This window comes from Nesoenas mayeri (assembly GCF_963082525.1).
Source record: "Nesoenas mayeri genome assembly, chromosome: 4".
Taxonomy (NCBI): Eukaryota; Metazoa; Chordata; class Aves; order Columbiformes; family Columbidae; genus Nesoenas; species Nesoenas mayeri.
This window is the reverse complement of record NC_137540.1, coordinates 2,744,940-2,764,878: the sequence shown is the minus strand read 5'-3', so window position 1 is coordinate 2,764,878 and position 19,939 is coordinate 2,744,940. Positions and strand designations below refer to the sequence as shown.

Sequence of the window (19,939 nt, the reverse complement as noted above, 5' to 3'; positions counted from 1 at the left end):
CCAGGAGAGTGGCCTTCTGAAGGGGACAGGCCCTTATGCATCCACAGGAGCCAAAAGCACAGCCACTCTCCTTGTCTCCACGTATCTTGCCACCCGAGAGCATCTGGAAGACTTCACTCTTCCACTTATAGGAACTTCTCACTAACACGAAGTTTACAAAGCATTTAATTACCTCTGAAGTGCTTTGCTCATTAACTAAACAAACTGAAGAATGCCAAGAGGAAAGACTGGCACTGGCAGTGCTGTATTTTGTAGCAATGAGTCACATTGAAGAGCATGATACCACTAAGAGAACTGCTGAGAAGTTGCATTTCAAGCCCTTCAGAAAACTGAGTTCACTCCTTCAGCCCTCAGTGCTTAACTGGAATGAGGAAGCTCAAACCTTTGAGAATGGAAAGCATATAAAATCCGAATAAAAATGACAGCAGCACAAGATGTGTACAGGGGAGAAAAGGGTTATTACACATCATTATTAAATTGAGGGGGAAAAAAAATTCTGAATAAACAAAGCTTAAAGCAGAACATGATCTTTTTTTCTTCCAGATTAGACCAAGCTACTGATGCAAACAAAAATAAAAGAACATGGAGTAGCTGTCATTTCTTCCCTGTTGCAGATGCAGCACAGGCAAGACTGGTTTTCATCATCCCGATCAAAGTACAAGACCAATGTAGCAACAGCAGAAGGGGCAGTGATCAAGTACAATGTGCTGGGAAACAAAATGACTTATCACGTTCATCAGGGTCTGCTAATTACACCTGTGGAAAGGGAGGGCAACCCAGATCACTGCATATAAAAGGGCACACAAGAAGAAAAGGAAGGTATCAGAGGAAGTAAAGATTCATTAAGCCTGACTAGTCATAGCATCTTGCTTTATATTAACATCACTGAATCTAACTCAGGTAAGTAACATGGGAAAGTTAATTTGCCAGCACAGGTAAGGAAGCTCTTCTAGGGTAGGATCAGGCAAACCTCACCAACCTGCAACCTTCCAGCTTATCTAATTAAACATGACACTTCAATAACTCAATGCCCTGCAGTCACAGGTAGTTCTCCTGGAAATCTAACTTTTAGGATACGCACACCCCATAACACTAATCGAAAAGCTGACAATATTACTCAGCAAAAATGAAAACCAAGTGTATTTTTCTGAAGGGACGAGCAGTGGTGGTGGCTCAGCAGCTCTCTGAACCATGAAGGCAAAACTTGCAATGCTGGAGGAACCACTTCAAAACTGGGGAAGAGTTTTGAGAAATAATGTGAACCACATAAATACAAGTAATTACAAAGCAATCCCAGGCAAACTCAAGTTTTCTGAGGCACAATGCATGAAGAAATTAATACTAGTTGAACCGCTCACCACTGTCTCCCAATAAAAAGCATATTTATTTATTTATCCAACTAACCTGATCTCCTTTTTGGTTGATGGAACGACAACTTTACTGGCATAAAAGCCTCCTGGGTTATTTCTGCATAATGAAATCATTTTAAATGCTCTTTTCAAATTTTTACTATCATCCAGTTAAAACATTTTGATATGGTTGCCAAAAATCCAATTTCAGTCAAACCCTTTCCCCTCTATGAAACATTGGAAGTAAAAATAAAATCACTCTAGCCTAATTTAGTGATACTAATGACAGTAGTGTGGTAAGGAACAGGAATGAAAAGGCTCACAGTCATTTATCTACAGACAGATAAGGCATAGGAAATGAGAGCTTTGTCTTTCCAGCTGTCGCTTTAATTTGGTTTTAAAAAACAAAACACAAGTCCGATTTAAAAAAAGACATGGGAGAGAAAGTGATAGGGGAAAGCCTCCAAAATGGACACACATGCCCCAGAGCCTACGTGTTGAACGGGGAGATCCAGCCGTGGTGTGGGGTCTAAACTTTCATCTGGTACTCGGGGGAGATGAATGCGAGTTATTTAAAACCATGGTACATCAAGCTGGCACGTCACTTTAATACGCTGCCTATAGATTGTGTTACAGCTCTGCTTTAAAATGAACCTTTAGATTCATTTCCAGCTCTCTGGTGAAGTGGAACAGACAGAGGGCCACAGCTTTACAGTATTAAGAATTGCAGGATTTGATTAATGCTTCTGCCAAATCCAGACGTGCAGAACTATCCTAGGGCGGTGAAAAATGCCATAGGTGCTTGGCAAAGGGTCTCAGATTAAACAGAGATAAAATTTACAGTGAACAAGTGAAAGAAACTGAACTTGCAAGTGAATTTAACTACGATTTACAGACTCTGCATCTGATTTACAGCTTCAGCCTTCACTGTTTTCTAACTGTGAACAGAAGCCCCATTTCAATGCAGAAATAAGAAAAGCACCCAGGTGTCCCCAGGCTGTATCAGGTACCTACAAACATGGCAACCAAAAGGAAAAAAAGGGGCACCTCTGTCCCTCATTTGCAACACCTCTTAATTTGACAATGAAAACTCATCACTCCTTGTTTGAGACCCCAGCGAGGGAAGATTTTGAAGTATTGCTGTGCTGAAGATTTTGTAAAGGCATTAACCATATTTGTTAGCACCTCTGTTTCAGGGCTGGTGTGCATCAATAGAAAGCCATGCTAAGGAAGCCACCACTGATTTCTCTTTCAGCCTTTCATGACAGCTTCCCAGTGCCTGATGGCAACAGATCCGCTTGGACTTTGAACATAAAACGCAGTGTTGCAACATCTCTCTCCTAATCATTCTGCAGCAGTAAAATAAAACATGCGGAAAGACACGCACATACACATTTTTGAGGTCTACAATAAAACATAATAAACATAAAAGGCTACTTATGTCAACATGAGTCTGGTTTAACCCTTGCGATAATTTACAAACTGGTTTTCGAAGAACCTCAAGACATTATTGACAAAAGACAATAGTGTCCTAAATAAAGTTTCCAAGTTCACTTAGAACTCAAAAAATTACCAAAGGAAATTTTTCAGCAAACCACTGATGAGGAGGAGCTTGTTGAAAGAAAACACCTCATCTTCCCCTCAAGGGTGTGCCTGGTTGTATTTCAGTCCTTGCATATTCTTGTTATTTTTTATAGCCCAGCTCAAATAATCTAAGATTATTTTTTTCCCCAGTGTGAAAATATTTGAGGTCTCAGAAGAAAAGGAGGACAGGCGACAAAAAGAACAAACTATAGTTTCAGCAACATTCAAAACCAGCAGTGGAATGGAAGGGCAAGGCATATTTGCAAGTATAAAACCATCTTATACAAGGGGCGGGAGGGGAAGAGAAGCTTCTCAAGCAAGACAGGAGAAGGAGAGTAAAGAAAAACATGGCTTTAGCAGAGAAAAGTCTTCTGGAGTAAAAACCAGCAAAATGTTGAAGTTCTGGGCTCAACACTGCAAGTTTTTAATAAATAAACAATTAAAGCAGGTTAGCCAAGCAAAACCTTTAAACAAGACTCTCCATCAGAATAGAAGGTTTGCGCACTTTTCGTCCAGGCTCTGTCATCACTTGTGTCCTTCCATGCACCCAAGGTGGGACCTCCAAGCACCATTTCAGTGTTTCTTGCTGCTCCACCCCCAATAAAAACCCCAAAATCCAAAAAAACACATTGCAACAAGTCTGTATATTGGCCTGCTGAGAAAGCTGTAACTTTAATCTGACAAGCTGAACTATTTATGCTGGCAGAGTTAGCATTAAGTGTCCAAGTGGAGGAGAAAAGGAGAAGGTAAAATCATTATGGTGGTGGCTTGCAGTAGGCAACTACTCCAGACTCTGCATATGGATCCCAATAACTGCATATGGATCCCAATAACTGCATGTCCCTGAGCTCAAAATTCAACATCTACTTAGATATTAAAATGCAATGGGCAGAGTTGACTAAAATCAGGTATTTGCCCACAAACAACACAAAATTCCTCATGCAGCCTGAAGAAACACCAGCTATTCACTCAACAGCCAAATCAGCTCCATGCCACAGCCTGTAGGTTTCTGAAGCCAAAACACATTAATAAAAGCAAGGAAAATCCTCTTGAAGACAAAGGTTCTATTCATCACGTACAAAAATATTCATTTACTAGCATCAAAATACATTTTTACATGTGGAAAAAAAACGGGATCGTCTAAGCTTTTCTTTTCCAAGCAGTAACTCTTCGTGGGCAGACTTTTGTTTGACCAAGAAATTTATGGAATTCTGCAAAGATACACAGGAAACAACAGTGTCGCAACAAATAAAGCAAAGCATTCTTCCAAGTTTTGCTGCAGATCTTGTTTTGGATATGGGTTAAATTCCCTTCCAGGGCTTTGCACTGTCCCAATTATTTGCAGCGTCCTAGGAAATGCCCCAATAAGCTTGTGGATGAGACAGTACGTTGAGTAAACGCTCGAGTAAATTACTATCCGGGTGAGCCAAAGGAGGAAAGTTCAGAGCACATTAACATTTTTCTATCTGATGAAAAACAGACTACTAAAGGTATGAGAAACAGATTTGTCACTCTACAGCTTTCCACACGTATCCAGCTGCCAGAAACGCTAAACGGCACAATTCAAATGGAGGCGTCATGCCAGCTGTCAGATTCCTGTATATAGAGAGTTAACCAAATTAAGAAAGAAAAAGATATTAAGGTTAGAGTTTCACTTAAAGGGAATGTATTAATTTCATTTTTTTCCATGGTGTGTCAGTTAAAAATCCAAAAGCTGGTTTAACTTACAACGTAAAGCCCATTCTTACACTGAAATTCAGTTTTCAAAGTAAATGCGTTAGACATGCAGATGGCCAATTACGTCCCAGTGATAACTGTAGAGTGCTGTGCTTACACATTTGTTACATTCTGCTCTCAGTTACCCCATTTTAAACAACAGCATATGGAGACATAAGGTACATATTGTAAACATTCTTTCTCCTCTGCAGAAAGAGAAATCATGTGTTTACCTATATTACAATCCTATACAGTTTACAATGACTGGGCCCAGCCCATGCAACATGATATAGACCTTTTCCATCCCTTCTTCCAGCATCTTGATGTTTTAGTGCCTTTTAAAAGTATTACAAACTTATAAATCAAGCTATCTATTTCCTACACATCTGCAAGAGAGGTTCAGGTTACTATTATCCACATATCTGCTTATTCTGACATTTCCTTGGGATCTTGCCTGCACTCCATCCCCTACTCCCAAGGATTTCCCATACATGACAAATACTTGTTAAAAGGGCAGCAAACACAACAAGCAAAGCAGCTTTCTGGAGTAACACACAGCTTTCAGTGGCTAAAGACTTGTCTCCCCTAGATCAGAAGAAACCAGTGAATTCTTGAAGGACAAAGGAAGCTCAAAGCTTTATTTTTTAAAGGGCTTATTCCACATAGCACAGCATTTGGCTTCAGTGTACCTAGGAAGGACAAATTACAGAAATAGGTGTATGTATTCTTCCTCCATCTTTTTCATCTGGATATACTCTTCTGAGACCCACCACCCACCGCCTTCCACAATCTGTCAGAGGACAGTTCATCTACAATTTGGCTGAACAAGTTTAATGGCACCAAGGGCTTCCTGGCAGGCAGGAATGATTATTCAAACCCCATTTGATTTCCTCCCCCCTTTCTTTTGCTTTGCTTGTGCTGCCACCAGAAGCTGGAGCCACTGTTAATAACCAGCCACTTTGCCCTACTTATTTTCCTAACAGGGTCAAATTCTACACATACTGTTTGTTTCTGAAGGTCTCTAGCAAGACAGCTGCTCTACAATTCACTTTAGTGCATATACATGAAACTGCATACACTATGTCGCAATAAAATAGCTTTTAAACAGCCAGCAACACTTTGGTCACTATGTAATCGATTTAAATACTTGGATTTGATGTACTGTTTTCAGAAACTTGGAGATTTAACATGTTGTCTGTTTAATTATACACATGTCCCAGGTTGTAAGAGCTGCAAAAATTTGTTTCAGGAATTAGGAAAAAAAAAAAACCACAAACATAAGAAACATATTTGGCACAGCTTTGTGTTCTAAAGTCCCGAAATATTTATAATGCTACTTGACCATAGGAGCTAGCACTGCCACCCTCATGCATTCAAAAACCATGAGTCAGGCCCTAGAAATAAGAAGTGTTTCTTAATCTCATGATTTTAATGCCAAGATACACTCTGAAGCTCAGCTGGGTTTTTCAACTTACTTTTCTTGAATCTTCAATGCAACACTGAGGGAATATTTCAATGATTTAAATTTAATCCAGATTTTGATACAAATGCATCAGTGCAAAGGACTGGAAGCTTAACACACCTATCCCCTCCCAAAAGTTCACGGTTACTGTCACACTCAAGAACAACAGCAGTAAGAGTAACTCTGGGTTCCTCTATAATCCCAACTGGAGCAATCTTCCCATTGACCTCCCATGGAAGTGCTGCTTTAGGAATATCAGTCCAGCATGCAAGAAGACAGCAAAAGAGGTCAAGAACAACTACAGGTGGTCCAGCTGTGGTTACTGCCGAAGATCTCAAAGCACTTCTTCGTCCATACGGTACAACCGGCAAAACAAGCTCGGACCTGTTGTACCGCAGTGTGGCCTCTCTGATGACTTTGATTTTAGCTGCATTTGAGTCCAAGCCTTTCAACAACAACTCAACCTCTACTCGTCCAAGCCTTTCAACAACAACTCAACCTCTACTCTTCTTCCCAGTGTGAAGAAAAGGAATGGGGATGGCCAAAGTGGTATCTTTGGGCTGAATTTTTTACCAGTGCTTCACACTTACACTACAGTTATTGCTGAACCGAGATCAACCCAAGGAACTTGCTGCTTTCTTTACAAAGTAGTTCAGCCCTGTCAGATTGCAACAGCCTCACAGGCAGGTGAAAACTAAACCCTCTGAGCTCTCCTGAACCAGAACGGCCTCAAGTGTACAAGGGCCAAGAAATTAAGGGAATAATAAAAGCTACATTGCCACGAAGCTGGGAGAGGAGCAGCGACCTTGTGGCAGGCTCCAAAACACAGCCCCATGCAATGGGCAGCAAAAAACTGAAATACAACATTGAGTCTACACACCCCAGGGTGGTCAGGTGTCTGTCAGGAGACTGAAAGCCAGAAGCCACCTCTAGACCCATGTCACCACCTCCCACCTAACACCAGCTACACCATTTTCCCCAAAGAAGCCGGCAGTGGTTTTTAGGCCGGCAACCAAGCGCTCACGTTCCTCGTTCAGGAATCCAGCGGTACCCAAGTGCTCCCTGCCGCATAAAAGAGCGGTTTGTTTCTTGATGCTGAAGCATTTCCTGCAACTGTGCCAATAAAGCAAAAGCTGCCACACAGCCTTGCTTTTCTGATTAAATAAACCCAGAGCTGGGCACAGCAGAGCCAAGTTGTTCTACAGGCTGGCAAGGACTGGTAAAGAAAAACTGGAAGGAAGAGGATGGCTACAGACTTACAGTGCAGTACTTACGCAATTCAAAACAGGGGCAAGATATCCCTATAAATACTTATACCAGCTGGTACAGAGTCCAAAGCTTTCGTCATTTGCCATTTGGAGCTCTATGACAAATATTCTATATACTGGATTTTAATAGTTTTGTAGAGTTTCATAGTTTGGGTTTTGGGTTTGTTTTGGGTTGTTGTTTTGTTTTGTTTTTTTATATGTAACTCTTATTATTCCCTTCATTTCTATCCTACCACACACTTTTCTGAACCCTAAACCCTGTTAATGCCACCAATAACAATGGCTTCAGAACAGCATTTCTCTTAAACAATAACTAACTGCAAAAACACGCAGTAGACTTATTTCAGCAGCAAGACAGATGTCCTCAGGCTCAGGAAAGTAAGGGGGGGCAGAAAACCTGAAGGCAGCACAAATTGCGTTCTTGCAGAAGTAGCTTCCTCTTTATGCTAAAAGAAGAACAGGTGACAAATGGAAAGACTCAAACTTATCTGGCAGGAACTCAAAAAAACAGCACTAGAAAGCCAACTCTCATTCACTTTGAGTGGTTAGGAATCTTAAATGCCAAAGTGAGGTATTTCTTAATTCATAATGACCATTGTTATGCGTTATATTTCTCAGAATTTACACTAATATTGCATAAATGTCATTGCATCTAAGTCTAAACTACTTGCATGCCACCCCTCTCAAGTGTATGTTTCCCCTGAAGCACAGCAGTTACACATTCCACAAAGCTCATCTTCACCCCCTTATTCTGGGAAATATTGTTCTTCAAGAGGGATCCTCTTTTTTGAGGTCTCACCTCTCCCCCATATTCAGTCCCCCCACTGAGTAATACAGGAGTTTCTCTCAAGGGAATTAGCCCATGTGGTAGGACAAAGGTTGACTTGTACTGAGTAATCATCACCAGGGCAAAGCAGGACAGGAGAATCTCAACAAAACCTTGTTTGGTACCCTGGGGGTATGTTCTTTGCTAAAGAGAGCAACAGAAGTCAGAGAGCAGGGATGGGGTAATGACTGATCTAACCCAACAGGCGTAGATTAGGACATGCCACAAAACCAACTACCCAAAATCATGTACTTATAAACATCTGTTTCCATCACCATGCCTTATATTTGCAAGGAGGAAGCAGACAGGGTGGAAAAACAGTAGTTTAGCCTTCCACAGCAGCAGGAGGTTGCAAAGTAAAGCATCAACACCAAGGGGTTTGCCCTAAATCCTTACTTTGACTGCTGCAATCAGAGTTTCCCATGAGCAATCTCCAGTTATTTAATCTCACGCCATCCAGGGCAGTTATAAACTGATCTGGATGTCAACTGCAACAACAGCAGTTTTCATCAGGTCAGGTATCAAAACAAATCAATGTCATTCAAAGTTTAAATAATCAGCAGTTTCTACGTTTTGAAGTTCAAGTGTAGATGTGTCAATGGAAGAAAATACTCGCACAGAGGAGCTACTCAACTTGTCAGGGAGTATCATGTTCCCTCTGACATAAGAGAGATAGTGATACTTTTATCCAGAGAGATATTGTAAGAATTCAAGTCTTCAAGATTTAAGTTCACGCTTCAAGGAAACCACCTTTAGGTTTTCACATTCAAAGTGAATTGCATTTCTAGAAACAAAATGTTTGTTTCTACAAAACATTTATTCTTCCAGGCAAAAAAAAAAAGTACTCATCTGTATTTCACTCATAGGCTCAATTATTTTAGTCAATAGTTCAGAAGAGACAGTTTTACAAACCTAGCCAACAAAGGACCTGCTCTGAGGTGCTAAAGAGTGCAATAATTGCATATTGCAAAGCGAGATAAGGGGATGAAGCACCTCTACAGATTTCCAGAGCAAGGCATAGGAAAATAACACCACATACCTAAAACACAAAGACTCCTCATCCCCAAATGCTACTAAATAATTGATTTAGCCCTACAGTTTTAGTGATGGAGATTGACTAGTTGGCCAAAGGTTTGTTTCTAATCTAGCCTTCAGGATGTCGTACAAACTCTTATGGCTAACAATCACCAGCTAATGCATCTTCGGGAGAAAGCAGAATGTTGGCTGGGAAAGGTCAGATGTCTCCTCCAAGCACGTCGATGTTTCTTTCCTTCTGGTAACACCAGTTTGAAGACCAAATGCTGTAAGGTGCTGAGCAGCAATGCACATCAACATAGGCTGAGCCAAAAGCAAGAATCGTCTCACAGAGACAACTTATATGCTTAAAATTACACTCCTGCTCAAGTGGTTTTGCAACACCAAGGCTTGGCTTCTTAGCATTTACAGGCTACGCTCGATCTGCACAACAGCAAAATAATTTAATTTACAAATTGAATATGCTGTCAAAGGAGATTCATGTAATCCCCTGCTAAAATGACTTTTGCTTATAGCCAGTTGCCAAAATATGACAGCTGGAAAGCTGAGAGAATAGAATGTATCCATAGCTGACAAAAGCTGTAATTTAATAAGCATTCTGTGGCAGTTTTCACAGCTTAGTACACTGACAGACGTGTCCTAGCATGTCTGGCTTCAGCACGTGTGGACTGTACTGTCACCAGGTATCTGCCCGCTCTCCTTTGCGAGGCTGATTGTGTCCTGTCATTATCTGCAATTACATCTAATCAAGCCATGAACCCAAGACCATCAGTCCCCCACAAATAACTAATACACCATCCCCTAAGGGTTTAATATACCCTGCTTGTCAGAATACATATTGGGGGCTAACAATCCATCTTAGAGACTAGGCAGAGAACACTCTTATTCATTCTGGACTAAGACACTGTCATTTGACAAAGAGCTGCAGAAAACCAACAGGAAACAAGATAATTTACTCTACAAAGATGTCTCTGATGTTTAAAGCTTTACAAGCCTTTCATTTCCCTATTGGTCTCATAAAAGCAAGTCCAACCCAGCTTCCACAAGCTCTCTGGCTTCTAGATCTCCTCTGTTTTTCGTTTGCCCTTTTTTTTTGCGTCCTTTTAAATGCATTAGGTAAAGAAAAACAGAATGGCACAGAAGGACTTACTTAGATACATGAGAAAGTTGGAGACATGCAATCCCATTATTCTATCCTTCCATGTCTTTCACAATGCCAAGCTAAACCTAGAACCACAAAGAGGTAGAAATCACTGGAAAGGGAGCATCATCCTCCCTCAGAAGAAACCAAACAACTTTGGCCTCTTACTTCACAGGAAAGAAAGAAAAGTTTCACTTACTATCTGCATTGGACTCAGAATTATACCTCAGGGCTCTGAGCAAAAACGTTTTGTAGCTAGAGTTTCCACCAAGGTGATATAATATTTTTTAATAACAAAAATACATCCCTATTTGTCTGCATTTTTCACATTTACAGCATTTTGCCCTAGCTCTACAGAATTACTTGTTAAAAATCTCAAATGCTATTAGTACCTATACAACATCACATTTCACTTCGGTCATTTTCTCCACAGGAAAATGTGGGTGTAAGAATATCTAAAAATTATCTGATTCCGTTCATAAATACAAAAGCTTAAACAGGGAGTTCTACCCTCCTAAAACTGATACAATCTACATTAACCCAGGCTTAGCATCTTAAGCACTATTCAAGCCTTCAAAAGAATTATGAAATGATTAACACAGAAATAAAATATTTCTGTTGCCTTCCAGGGGTAGGTACTTCACATTGTTCAATCACTTGTTAGCGAAAGACCTAAATACCACATTAGGTCATCCCTTAACATAGACCAGGCTAAGTCAAACTTCTTTCATATCCAGTTAACATGCAAACCATTTGACCTTTCCAACAGGACTACTAAAGACCTGGCAAGATCTACTTTTTAGCTTACGGGACTTCACAAAGGCATTACATTTTACTTCAGGGCTTTGTTATAGGCACAGCTGACAGCAATCGCAACAGGGCATATTTTCAAATACTTTCAGCTGCCAGATGCCATTTTCTCTTGCTTTTGCTTTCACTAAGCTTAAACATTTAAGTTGAAGTTTCTAATGCAAGACTAACTCTGAATGAAATACAAACTACAATAATCCATGATAGAAAACCATTCTGCACTATTGTACTTGAAATTTTCTGGCCTGCATTAGAAGAAAAAAGACCAATCTTTTAAGGGATGCAGAGCATCTTCCTATTTTGAATGGGGACTCAACACTTCGTATATCTTGAAGCTTGATAGTAAATAGGCAGAACAGTCACCCAGGCGTCACAATTATTAATTTCACTCCAAGTTTTCTGGGCTGTAAAACACTGAAGACTGCTGTTTTCCCTGCTAAGTAAAAATAAGGGACTGACAGCACAAGTCTCTTTGTGCTCTGTAGTCGCTAACTATTGAGTATATGTCACTGGCGCAGCACTTATTCACCTGCTTTGAGGATATGCATCACAATACAGCCTTCAATTTATAACGTGCTATTTTGTCCCCCTGCTACTTGTCTGCTTGGGTCAGTGTACACAAGAGACTGTGCGATGGGAACTGCACCACTGTCTCCGAGTGACAAAAGATGAAAAGCTACTGAGACACTACACCATTAACTGACAGTGTTGAAAAGCAAGCGATAAATGAAGCAGAGAAGCTGAAAAAGAGGGCGGGAATACCCCTGTGCAGTGTTACACAAGTCATTTAATTCAGGCTTTTGACAGGTTGTCCAGTAAGGGTGGTCTTCATTCCCAAGTTTGAAACTTTAGTTCTGATCTGTGTTTAGTGGCCATGGGTTTACACAGCTGGCTGGTACGAGAGTTGCATAATTACATAAGAATTATAACATAATTACAAACCAGGTCTATCAACTGACTTGTCAAAGACCATTATAGTCCCAACCTAGACCCGTCCAGCCCACAATCACCTATCAACACATTTACAGCAGTAGCTGGTGGGCATTTAAACCAGACCGGCAGAGTCAGTGACACTCAACCTTTAACCCATCATCTCTGTCTTTAGCATTGGACCTCAGAGCAGTGGGACAGTATAAACTCCTGAACACAAGCAAGGCTTTAAGTCAACATGGTAAGTGAAGCTATTTGCACCTCAAAACGGCTCTGTGTCCAAAGTTGATAGCACTTTTCTTCCACCCATGTCAATTCTTCTAAAGTAATACCTCTTTCTGCAAACTCAGCTCAGGTACCTCATATATTAACGGAATCTGAACAGATACTTTTGTAATTTCTCCCTATTTTTACTACCCTGAGGACTTGTCTCACCCAAAGACTCATGTAGCATCAGCCTTAGCAGTGGCCTGCTTTCCTTCTTTCACTATTCTTGTAACAGCCACCTATGGAAGTAAATGTACTTCTATTTCCCATTTGTTCAAAAAAACCTCAGTCTTAGGGTCATTTATTTTCTTTTTGATCAGTGGCAGGAGGAATATCACCTTTCCCATATTCTCACTACTTTTTTTTACACACAAAGAGATGGTTTTCTCTCATACTTGCCCTCATATTGATAACATACGAAATCTATTCTTAAAAAGTCAAAACAAATTTAAAACAAAAAAAAAGCCAACAATGTTATCTCCTGGCTCCGTGTCAAAGCCAAACAAACAAATCTTTCAACGCCATGTCTCTTCTCACAATGCCTTCTGATAGCCATCAGCCAATGAATAATGAGAAAAACACTTCCACTAAAAATAGCATCTCGAAATGGTGGGGAAGTCGACAGAAGTTGTCAGGCCTCCAGGGCCAGATACTCCCAAAGAAAACATGCCTAATTTTTTTGCAGTTACCATTTCCAGTTACCACTGGTTTTGGGCCTCTGGAAGGCCTGCCAATTCTGCATCTGCTCCCAACATCTAATCGGAGTTTATTTTTTTCACTACATCCGTCTTTGAGAAGCAGACACTGCAAACAAATACTGTAGTTTTTCCATCGTGAAATACTTTGCTTGTACTCCTCATACCGTGACTAAACTGTCACCGATAAAGGGAAAAAAGTTATCAGGATTTTTTAATGTAAAAAGGATATGTGCACCCATCACATCAGATATCCCTCAGCTGGAAGACCTTTGGTTCCTTTTCCCCCCAGTAGAGCCAGCTTCACTTTTGGGAGAATGACATCAGCAGAGGAGCTATTTTAAAATAAATTAGCTTTCTACTTGGTCTGAGGAGCTTGTCTGACAAATAAGGTCATGAACAGACAAGATGGAGACACTTTTCTTCTGCCTCTTCTCCTCCATGTCCTCCCTTCTCCTCAACCCCACTCCAGTGATGGTCTGTCTTGCTTTAAACTGCATAGCAGAATAGACAAGGGAGGGAAGACAAATGGTATGGGGAAACACAGTGTTTTTTCCTGGTTTTCAGCACAAAGAGGTTAAACAGCACTGGGAAAAGAGGCAATGGGAAATTATGTCTGTACAAACTGATCCCTCTTTCCATCTTCAAGTTAAAGTAGGGAGCTGCCTGAAGGAGGAGGGTGTTTGCAGGCAACTACACAAACTGAAACACTAACCAGTGCTCTTAGGACTTTCAGAGAACTGCTCATATTAAACCGCTTGTGCAGCTAGGAGCTTTATAATTGTCAATATTCCGCTCGGTTCACAAAGAAAAACCTCAGCTCTTTCAGGACTTGGTGCAGAGAGAATACAGACTTTGGCACTGGTGGCTCATTTGTCATTCTCAGTATTTTTTTTTTTCAGTAAACCACATCTTGTAAACAGAATTAAACAGAATAACACTTCTCGCTTCATGCCTTGGCTATTCCCATCAACTTCATAAGCACTGATAGCTCCTGTAAAACACAGCATTTATTGCCCCAGGAGCAGGATCAGGTGGGGCTTGTGAGCTTTGCAGGTCTCTGACACAGACAACCGTATTTCTGACACCTCCAGCTGTATTTTGTGCAAACCATCACAACTTGGTAGCACATCAAACCAGCACAGCAATGAGCAGCTGCCAGTTAGGGCTTAGTCAGTAGCTCTCAGTAGCTTCCAGGATGAAGCATAAAGTTACCAACACAATTATAACTGGCCAGACCAGCAGTTGTCCTGGTGCTCTTCTTCTAGCTCACATGCCTGCTTGAAGGACCATTTCCTCAGTCCCCCACTACAACAATTTTGTACTTGCTCAAAACTTGATGTTACTAGAAAAAACACATGGCTTAATCAAACAATTTGCACAAACACAAGGGCAAGAGGCTCTAGTCAATCAAAGCTGACATGTCCTAGGTCCATTCAAAGCAATGTTTTCCTTTATTCTCTTTCCATTAACATTATTTTCCACCAAAGTAAATGACTTTAAAATAGCTTGTTTCTGAATATTTGGAAGGCCAAACCCCTGTGTAATAAACACTCTGCAAAACTGATCATCCATGCGGCCAACTAGGTGGGTAACCGTTTCATACTTCATCCCAAGATGAAGTTGTAGTAGAAAAAACAGATGTCAGTCAAGTCAAGCATTTCAAGACCACCATATTCCATTTAATTTTCACAGGAGGAGAAAGACAAATTGCAAAACATCTTCTGAAGGAAGATGGATAGAGTTGCCACAAGGATTGAATGAAAACGTAACTTTTAAATACAAGAAAACATCCTATATATTTGCATTAGATGGGAAAGTATATATTGCACACATGCTACACTACAGTACATGTGGTGGTCCAAGCCACTTTTAACACCCATCTGTTAATAAAAGACGTAGATCAGCCCACCTTTTATTCCTGCTTGAAGGTTAAAGATCAAATTGTACATAGCAAGCACTTCACATATTTTTGCTGCACTGACTTATGCCACTAACTACAAGGCTATAACAACACATATTACTTACCCAGAAATGTGTACAGCTATATATGTAATAACTTCAAAGCACTAAGAGACCTATATTAAGCAACTGACATAACCCTGTAATAACTTGCTATTGGTTATGATGCAACTAGTCTACAATATTTTGGCTTATGAAAAAAAATCAAATGTTACTGCTACCCCTATATTAATGTTCACCAGTTGCACCTTAGCTGACATTTCAGCTGAAGAACACAAAACGAGTTTGATTCACCTAACAGAGGCAACAAGGAACATGCCCATTTAGACTGCATTCTGTACAAGCCAAATGACTTACTAAAATCTTTCTCCAAGGAACTCTGTGAGATCTTAACTTGTTCAAATCACAGTAAAAACAGATTAGCTTTTCAGATAAACAGCTTTAGAAACCAGTGTATTTTCTATGCTTCATAAACTGCACTTTATTTGAACTTAATTTCAAGGAGTTTAAAACCAAAGCAGGAAATTAGCCCTCAGCAGAACAGCCAGATTCACTCTCAGCATCCAGAGGACAAATGAGAAAACAAAACAAAACCAAGAAAGTCCTCCTTGCCAAAGAACACAATTCTGCTGTCTCATTACTGTTTTGCTAAAATAATTTAATTAGCAGCCTTCAGATGCAGGAAGGCATTTATGCTTCATCAGGAAAAGACGGGCTGGGGGGTGTGAATGGTACGCGCTGTTCTAGCATTCCAGGAACACGGCATTGAATTCTTCCAGTTATCGGGCCAAAGCTGGATTGGCATACCACAACTAAGCACTTTTTGATCCAAAGGAAAAGAAAAAACAAGCAGCACCAGGCAGTCTAATATTTCCATACTCTTAACTGCAAATAAGAAGAAATAGTTGAGCTGAGGAGCAGTGCTGAGGTATAATAGGTGAATTGGATATTGAGCTTCCCCCTTCTGTGCACAAATTAAAGTCCAAAAAACACCCTGTTCTTTCATTATGTTCTGGTTTTGTAGTCATTTGGCATTAGGGAATCCCATAACTGAGGCTTTTATAGGTAGCTATTCAAGCCAATTTCTCTAGGCTACTCTGTGCGACAGCATATTTGATTCCTGCAATAAAGCGGTAGTCTAGGCTCATTTCAACATATGTTTCCCTATGGTATCCATCTGTACACAGGCTTTTCCACAGCTCTCCAGTCCATTTCAGCCATATAAAAATAATGTTGCAGAGCCAAGCTGTGTTTTAACTTCCCCAGCTTAATCTACAGGTGGATAGGATAAGCCAAGCCTAAATGAACTGTCAGAGTTTGAATCGCTAGTTGAGATTAGCTAAAAATATTGCCATGATACATAAACCCAAATAGAAACCTGCTCCGTCTCCGAGGGTAGTATCAATTCTACAGTCCCAACAGGTGTAAAAAGTTATTCATCTTTGTCACTAAACTAGATGAATATGCAGGAGGGGGAGGAGACCTGTTGACAGAGAAGGGGCCATTTGTACATAAATGCTTCCACGCTGCAAATTCAAAGGTGCCAGGGTAAAGAGCCATGGAAAGCCAGTTTCTTCACCCAGACAATTCCAATGATCCTATAAAATCAATACTGCAAAGTTTGCCCCTGTATTTTATATATGTGAAGTGCTTCAGCTTTGAAACTTAGCCTACATTGAAAGACAAACCTTCCTTGAAAACACGGTTTTACAGCAGGAAACTAGTTGGATAGTGCCCGGGTACAAAGATCACATTTGTTTTGACTTAGTGCCTTTGAATACCAGTTCAGAGCACATACTCTACAAAAGCTTGTGAGAAAATGGCACATTCACTCAGGCCCGTATTGACGAGCTGCTATTTACAACTAATGTCATTTAAGTGCCTTTTTATTGTAAATAGTGGGATTTGCAAGAACAGACACCATAAGATCCTCAAGCTGCTAATTGCTGCTGGATAAACAAGGCTAACAGGAGTGATTTTTCCCTGCTGCCTCCCATCTGAACTGCACAGAAAATTGCTTGTTTCCTGCCAGCCTCCAACATCTGCATCTCTGTTTTCTGGGTGGGAGCAAGGAAGGGGTTTTCAAGGGTGGTTTCTTTCATTTGTTGCATAAATAAACGTAGATAAAATAACCATTTCAAACAAACATGCCCTTCCTAAGGCAATTTTGTTGAAGCCTTCAGAAAATAAAGATTTATCTTCCCAGCTTACCCAGCCCCCCAAAGCCACAGAGCAAGTTAAGCCCCAGCATCTGTAATTAATGGCTTTGCATCCTTATGTCTGAAGGTTGCAGGTTGGCCGTAGCATAACAGATACCCACATGCAGGCAAAGAGGCAAATGTGCTTACCCGAGATATAGAGAGGGGCATGTTGAAATCCTTGCCCCCTTGAAGCCTGAAACCCCAAGGAGCAGGGCCGACCAAAGACACGCTGTAGTTGCTCATGATGTTTAGTAGTCAAGGATCAAACCCAAAGACCTGATGCCTGCAGAAGAGGATTAGAGTTTTAATTTAAAGACGATAAAAAACACAAGGTACTGTCTACCACTTTTAAAGGCTTCTTTCTTTGTCTCTGCTCCCCTCCATAGTATAAAAAGAACACAAAAAGCCACACCAGGTCTGTCATTACTTGTGCTTTTCTTCCTCACATTAAAAAGTTTTGGTGCAGAGATGTTTGACAACTACTTCTTACTAACAAAACACTGTGGGAGGGGGAAAAAAAACACCCAACATTAAAGCTCAGCTTAAAAAAGGCCAATGCTGAGACAAGCACGAAATGATAGTATGCCTTAAATCCAAGTATGGAAGAAATTAGCACTACTGGCACATTCACTTCCAACAAAATGAATATCATATGCTGCCATGTCATCAGCTCAGAGCTTGTTTCTAAACACATTACGTCCTGACAGTTTCAAAGCTATGTCAAAACATCACAACATTGAAATTAATCAGAAGAAAATAAAATCCCTGTGACTTTTTTATGTTTATAGCATAGCTTCCTATTGGTAGAACAATGCTACAGACAAAACAGATATTAAAACCAACCCTCAAATGAAAGCTGTGAACTACAGCAAAATACCGACGACCACAACTTAATGCTGAGGCAGCAAAACCCAAGCATCTCCCTCCCCACAAACGTGGGCAACAAATTACCTTTAAAAGGCAACCGAGGCACTTAATTGCTGTTCCGCGTCAAAGATAAGGGCTTCAGTTTCACCTCAGATAAGTAACATTACAATGACATCTTAGGTAGTGGATCCCGTCTATTTTTGTATGGTTGAAGCCAGGCAGGAGCACACCAGGGCGGGCTGGTGTAAGACTACACCGGGGCACAGCCAGATTCCATGCTCTGAGAGGGACATTTAAGGTGGACCTTCAGCCAAGCAGAAGCAAGCGGGCTGAAAACCCCATCGAGCTCTGCATGCAAAGCCCGGTTTTACCTGTTCATACACTGCAGTGGGGACTCATGTCTTTTTTGGAGGTGGTCAGTTTTTATAAACAGCCCAGCCTTGCGGAGCATCAGAGTGTGGGTGCAGGGTAGGACATTTAATCTCACTTAGAAAAGCCTTAGAAAGCCACCAGTGATATCTGTTTCTGCGTTTGCTTCCCAGAGGCACAGAGATCCACAGCTCAGACCTGCTTCTAAATAAAATGGCAAACTTATTCGCACCGATAGCCACCCGGGTAACCAGAAGGGGGCTGCTGGTATTGGGCAGAATGAGATATATATGCTAGGAAGCAGAATTGGGAGCTGGTAACAGAGGTGCCAGGGTACCTGGGCAGTTACTGAAGTGTCTCTCTTCCTACTGGCATCCAGCCATGGGGCAGCTCTGACTCAACCCACCCTTAAAAGACTCAACAAGCACCAGTGTACAGAGAGGGAAACATACACCACTAAGCTTTCATGTGGCTGAACAGAGGATAAAAAGAAACAAAAAGCCTCTACCGATCCTGAGCTAGGACTCCTAGGGGACTCACTCACCACTGCAGCAAATAACCGTAACTCTAATTGCTCGGTGCAGCGAATTCCTTACAAAAAGAGGATTTTGACTAGTCACAGATTTCTTTCCATATAAAAATGACTCTTGTCGTTCCCTCTAAAGGAAATCCACCACAGTGAGAGGTCACTATAAATTAGAGACTGCAGAGGAGCAAAACACATTCAGCCACCAGCACACATGCAGCTCATCAGCTCAGGCAGAAAGTTTTACCAAACTGAAACACCTGTGTAGCACCTTTTTTTAAACTGAGTAACAGCTAGTTACAATAACAGATTTAGGAAAAGATTAAGTTACATTAGAAAGGGATACTGTTCTTTTTCATTTGTAGCAACTACAAATAGGAGGGGTGAGACTGCAAGCTGAAATGCCACCCATCACTCTCAGCATCAAACAATCTTTCCTTTCTTTCCCTTAATTCTGCCGTGTCTGAATCTCTAAGCTTACAGATCCACCAGGAAGCGGACAAAGGCAATCTCTTCAAAGTTTAACACATTTCTTAAAACACACCCGAGCAACATCTAAGAGAAAGCATTGCAACCCACCAGCCCCGCTTCATGTGGGGAACATTGCACAAACAAACCAGCTGTGGATGAAATTGGGCAATTTCCATTTAGAAGATCAAACGCTCGGCGGATCTTGCTTTTGGAAGGGGGAATTTCAAAATCCCGGCAGAAACGCTCGTCTTTGCCACCAGATCACAGAGCCCCAGGGGTGGCTGGGGGGATCCCCTTGCCCCCCCGGGTTGGGGGGAGGCGCTGTGCCTAGAGGGGAGCAGCGCCAGCACTGCTCCCCGTTCCTCCAGCACCCACTTTGCTCGGTGCCCCGGGACTGCGGGACCCGACAGAGGTCTCGGTCCCAGGTGTCCCCACAGCCCCAAGGAACCCCACAAGCACC

The 19,939-nt window shown here is 41.2% G+C and overlaps 1 protein-coding gene across 4 annotated transcripts in view; it reads right to left on the bottom strand.

Moving 5' to 3' along the window:
- Positions 1-17,489, bottom strand: part of PDLIM5 (PDZ and LIM domain 5) — a gene marked incomplete at both ends in the record, with an annotated part of 94,604 nt that extends 77,115 nt beyond the window's left edge. For all 4 annotated transcript variants that reach the window (XM_080343635.1, XM_080343636.1, XM_080343638.1 and 1 more), the window contains one exon: positions 17,394-17,489. In XM_080343635.1, coding sequence (XP_080199761.1) covers positions 17,394-17,489 — 96 coding nt within the window. The remainder of the gene's footprint in view (positions 1-17,393) is intronic.
- Between the last annotated feature and the right edge of the window lie 2,450 nt (positions 17,490-19,939).